This window comes from Phytophthora infestans, genomic scaffold, assembly GCF_000142945.1.
Source record: "Phytophthora infestans T30-4 supercont1.11 genomic scaffold, whole genome shotgun sequence".
In the NCBI taxonomy this organism is placed as follows: Eukaryota; Oomycota; class Peronosporomycetes; order Peronosporales; family Peronosporaceae; genus Phytophthora; species Phytophthora infestans.
Window position 1 is genome coordinate 3,742,712 of NW_003303748.1, and position 5,479 is coordinate 3,748,190.

Sequence of the window (5,479 nt, forward strand, 5' to 3'; positions counted from 1 at the left end):
CAGTGAAACAAGTGGTTCGTCGTCTCGAAACCCACGAAGAAGAGGGCAATGCGCTGGAAAGTCTCAAATTCCGAACCAAACGCGAGTTTTTCTCGGAAAAACAACGAAGCATCTCTGTCAGTGCCGAGAGAGAGAAATACAATGCGCAGGTGGCTCAACGCGCGAAGGAGGAGGCGGAAGCCAAGGAACGACCCAAATCGCCCGCGAAACCGACCAAGAAGGGCTCGGTGATGTCCAGTGTTCGCAACATGGCAAGTCGCTTCGAGAAAAAGGCAGAGCAATCTCTTGACAACTTGTCGTTCCGAACAGTCCGCAGCTTTTTCCCGACTGAAAAGAGTATCCATGTTGGTGCGGAGAAGGAAAAATATGAGGCTTTAGAAGCTCAGAAGACTTCGACTACAGACGAGGCTGTTGCTGAGCAAGCTGATGGCTTCAGTACCCCGACGAGACCCACGCGGTCGGCTACTCTTCAGAACAACCACACCCCCGAACCGATTGCTCGTCGGTATACCGTTACGAAAGAGAGTCCGAATGTCCGAGGGATTGCCAGTCGATTCGAAACCAAGCGCGCGAACTCGGTCGTCACGGCTCCAGTGCGTACGATCGACTCGTTTATTGTCGCCGACAGTGAAGCCAGCGTCCGAGTGTCTGCGGAGAAGGCCAAGTTCGAGAACAAGACCAACACGTCCACGCCCATCAAGCGGACGATCGATTCCTTCATCGTTTCGGACAGTGAAGCCAGCGTCCGAGTGTCAGCCGAGAAGGCCAAGTTCGAGAACAAGACCAGCACTTGTACACCTGTGAAGCGTACGATCGACTCGTTCATTGTTGCAGATAGCGAGGCCAGCGTCCGAGTGTCGGCCGAGAAGGCCATGTTCGAGAGTCAGCAGAAGTTCGCGACCCAAGTGAAGCGGACGATTGATACGTTTATCGTCGCAGACAGTGAAGCCAGTGTGCGTGTGTCAGTGGAGAAGGAGAAGTTTGAGTCGCTGGAGAAACACACGACCGGTCCGACCACAAGGACGATCGACACGTTTATTGTCCCGGAGAGCGAGGTGAGTATTCGGGTTGCAGCGGAGAAAGCCAAGCTGGAGGCGTTGGAGAAGCAGAAGCTGAAGGAGCTGGAGGAACAAGCGGCGATTGAACAGCAAAAGCTCGAGAGAGCCAAGTTGCTGGCTGAAGAGAAGGCGAAACAGGAGGCGGCAGAGAAGGTGAGGCTGGAAGCAGAAGAGAATGCGAGGCTTGAAGCGGAGGAGACAGCAAGACTGGAAGCGGAAGAACTGGCCAGGATGGAAGCAGGGGAGAAGGCTAGACTTGAAACGGAGGAGAAGGCTAGACTCGAAGCGGAGGAGAAGGTGAGACTGGAAGCAGAGGAGAAGGCTAGATCGGAAGCAGAAGAGACAGCAAGACTTGAAGCAGAAGAGGCAGCAAGACTTGAAGCTGAGGAGATGGCGAAGCTCGAAGCAGAAGAGAAGGCACGGCTTGATGCGGAGGAGAAGGCGAGACTGGAAGCTGAGGAGAAAGCTAGACTGGAGGCTGCTAGGATTGAAGCTGAGGAGGAGGCTAGACTCGAAGCAGAGGAGAAGGCACAGCTTGAGGCGCAGGAGAAGGCAAAACTTGAGGCGGAGGAGAAGGCTAGACTTGAAGCGGAGACGAAAGCTCGACTAGAAGCGGAAGAGAAGGCAAAGCTCGAGGCGGAGGAACAAGCTCGGCTTAAAGAAGAGGAAAATGCAAAACGTGAAGCAATGGCAAAAGCCGAGCATGAAGCAGCAGAGAAAGCTCGACTGGAAGCAGAAGAGAAGGCTAAACTAGAGGCTGAGGAGAAGGCTAGACTTGAAGCAGAAACGAAAGCTCGACTGGAAGCGGAGGAGCAGGCCAGGCTGGAGGCAGCAGAGAAAGCAAAGCTCGAGGCTGAGAAGGCACAGCTTGAAGCGGAGACGAAAGCTCGACTAGAAGCGGAAGAGAAGGCAAAGCTTGAGGCGGAGGAACAAGCCAGGCTTGACGCGGAAGAGAAACTCCGACTGGCTGCAGAAGAGAAAGTCAGACTGGACGCCGTAAAGCTCGAGAAGACTCGTCTCGAAGCTGAAAAGCAAGAGGCGTTGGAGAAAGCTAGACTCGAAGCAGAGGAAAAGGCCGCAAGGTTGGAAGCTGAAGAGAACGCCAGGCTTGAGGCTGAAGAGAAACTCCGACTGGAAGTAGAAGAAGCAACACTTGCAGCTGCAAAACTCCAAGCTGAGGAGAAAACTCGTCTGCAACTGGAAGATAAGGCTAAGCAAGAGGCGGCGGAAAACGCACAGCTGACCGCCATCAAAGCCGCCGAGGAAGCCAAAGCCATGGAAGACGCTTCGACAACCGAAGTGGCAGCGAAGACCGTGGAGGATGCTGAGCCTGAGGGGGTCGCAATTAAAGAAACGCTGGCGGTCCAGGAGCCTGAAGCATCCTCTGAAGTAGTTGAAGTAGTGCAAGGGACAAAAGAGACCGCAACAACTCATGAAGTTACAGAGTCGGAGGTGATAACAACGACTGAGACCAAAGAGACCAAGCAGGTTCACGTGACGGAACAAGTAGAGACCGAAGAAGTGCTGGAAGTTGATGTAGTTCAGGAGCAAGTGACGGACGTACGCAGCGAGACGACGGAGGTTGTCCGCGAGGCCCCTGTTCGCTCCCCCAGCCTCGTAGAGATCACAGTGGAGCACCAGACATTCGCCGACGTGGTCTCGACAGCCCAGCACGTGCACTGGCTGTCGATGCCTGTGAGTGCCAACCCTGCTCTTGCGCGTCTTCACACGGTACTGAACGACCAAGACCCGCTCACTGCGTACGCTCTGTACCCTACCAGTCCGACATCTTCGGCGCACGCAGGAGAGGAAGAGGAGTTGCCGTTGCCGCATATTCCCACGTCCAAACCGCCATCGCCAACCAAGTGAAAAGGAAAAGCACCGCACCAAAAGACGTTGGCAAAAAGTTGCCATTACCAACACTCCCGTTTACCTTGTTCCTTGATTGTTTCCGCAATATTCGCAATACAACTGTGTCCGGTATCTTGATTGCTCGTTGCAAGCATGCAAATCCGTAAGATTTTCCACTCACTTTGCAACCTTTCAAGATGCACCAAAGCTTCGCCTTCCTTGAGCCTTGGTGCGCGGTTCTTCGAGGTCGGTTGTCTACGGAAAGTCGGTCCTCTGAGAACGTATGGCTCTCCGTTCGGCCTCCGTTGTCACTGCTGGCGATTATCAACCGTGAAGCTGCTTAGATTCGACTGTTGCGAGAAGCGCTGGAGCTCCTGAGTCTCGTGGCAACTGTCGACATTGAAGCATGCAAATCTCTGCTACTGGAACGTTGCGGACTCAAAGTGGACGACCAATTCGATGAAAATTACATTCCCAGGTTCATCTTTCGGTTTGACGCAAATCATTTACGCTACAGTGCAATGTTGCCGTCGGCAACTCTTCGCCAATTTTTTCTGACCAAGACGGAGGATCAAACCAGTGACTTCCAAGAGGCAATATCCGCCTTGCTAAGACTTCACAATAGACGTCAAGAGATTATTAAAATCTCATACACTGTGGAGTTCACGGACTTGTGGCATTTGGGGCAGTCGGTGCTGTCGGCACATTGGAGCGAGTTGCTGGCAACACTGAACGATATAAAAAAACACAACACACAACGAGTACTTGACAGGTACTTTACGTACGAACAAGAGTCCGTACAGTTGTGTCTTGGCACGATTCCAGTGTCACGTGAGCTCCCAATTGCGTCCTTAGCAATGCTGAAAATACCTGATTTGACCATTTCGGAGCTTCAACTGGCAATGCAACAAGAGTTGCCGATCAGATTCTTCCGTCCGGGTGAAATGCATAAGCAATTATTGGCGCAATATCATTGTAGCAAGTTATTTAACGCCATTTACTGTGGCCAAGGACCCATAATTCAGTCGCTTGTCATTCCGATGTTTGCAGTGGACGATCAAGTGTTTTCCGGGTTGTGTACGTCGCTGGTTGACGCTTTAAGAGTACACGAGTTGACGATCAATGGCGCGTTTCAGTCACTTACACCGACGCAACGTACGTGGCGCTGGCAGTTGCTTACCTACGCTCTGTTCAGTGACGCGTCTCGGTCGTCTATTAAAGAACTCAACCTGATTGGAGTCCAGTTGAGTCAACACGACGTTGATGCGATTGCTCAGGTGCTTGCAACAAACCTACCCGAGCCAGACCAACATTCTGAGGATAATAACGTCGAGTTTGTTTACGTTCCGAAAGGTGCAAATGTGACCATCATTCAGTCAATTACCAGTCCTAACAGCGTGGCAACACTGGAAACTTTCGACGATCTGGTGCTCCGTTTGCTTCAAAACGACGAAAAACACGGTCGACTTAACGTTCTGGTCCCTGGACGTGGCAACGGAGTCCTCTCATCGGATGGAGTGTACAAAGTGTTGCATCAAACATCTAATAGTGTAGAAATCACGTCGCTCTCTCTGTCGATTGACAGCAACGCAGAGTAAGAAATGGCCGTGCTGCTTCGCTTCTTGCAACGGGTAGGAGCGTCGCTGGAGAAGCTTTCGATCCAAACGGGTATCGCTACTGCTATTGACGTTCAAGCGGTAATAAAAGCTTGTCCAAGACTGGACCAACTCTACCTTGACAATGTACAACTTGACTTGGAAGTTTTGATGCTCGAGGTGGAGAAGGGAAGTGCAAATATTCAAAGCATACTACAACGCGCCTGTCAGCGTTATCACTGGATTTGCCAAGAAACTAGGAGACCCAAGTAGTGCACTGGCAAATAGCATACGGGAGTTGCACTTGAGTGCCGACAACGACGTTTCTCCGATGACTGAAGCGAGTCTACAAACGTTTCTAAACGTCCTCAAGATTAACGACAAACTGGAACTTTTGGAAATGCGCGTGTTGCCGGAGATTGCCGACCGATACGCTGCTGCGTTTCGACGACATCACCGTGAAACTCTCAGCGTTGAGGAGGAAAAGCTGCCACTTCCATGTCGTTTGGCATTCCTTAGCGTTGTCCGAGGTTGCTACGCATTGTAAACGACATGTTCCTTCACCTGGACAGCCACGTCATTCAGCAGATCTTTGACTTTGCCGCTATTAATGTCAAACGCACAGTTTGTCTTCGGAGTGATCCCTGAGAAAAGCGAAGTTGCATTTTCAACCTATTTGATCCTGAACTATAACACTTATGTATACTTTTTTTAATGCCGTTCGAAGAGCGTGATCGCGAATTTGTTCTACCAATTTTGTCCATAACAACTAGACACATATTCACGAATTTTAGTGACAAATTGTGAGTATTTTTTGCGTCGAGCTCTTTATCCTATGTTCATGTAAATTATCACTCACCGTTGGCATCATACTTCGCTCATCATTCCATCACAACTTCGTGTCAGCTGCCACAGCGCGTTCGTCATTTCGTAGTGGGTCGCCCACCCGCCTTTTGCACCACTTCAAAAAAGCTG

General features: G+C 51.1%; 2 protein-coding genes across 2 annotated transcripts; both read left to right on the forward strand.

The window, feature by feature from the left end:
* Positions 1 to 230: 230 nt before the first annotated feature.
* On the forward strand, positions 231 to 2,927 carry PITG_07778 (uncharacterized protein; the record flags this gene model as incomplete). The annotated part of the gene is made up of 1 exon (XM_002904649.1): positions 231 to 2,927. The coding sequence occupies one exon, from the start codon at positions 231 to 233 to the stop codon at positions 2,925 to 2,927; it is 2,697 nt and encodes an 898-aa protein (XP_002904695.1).
* A 1,583-nt stretch (positions 2,928 to 4,510) lies between these two features.
* Positions 4,511 to 5,051, forward strand: PITG_07779 (uncharacterized protein; the record flags this gene model as incomplete). The annotated part of the gene is made up of 2 exons (XM_002904650.1): positions 4,511 to 4,577; positions 4,714 to 5,051. The coding sequence occupies 2 exons, from the start codon at positions 4,511 to 4,513 to the stop codon at positions 5,049 to 5,051; spliced, it is 405 nt and encodes a 134-aa protein (XP_002904696.1).
* Positions 5,052 to 5,479: the final 428 nt, after the last annotated feature.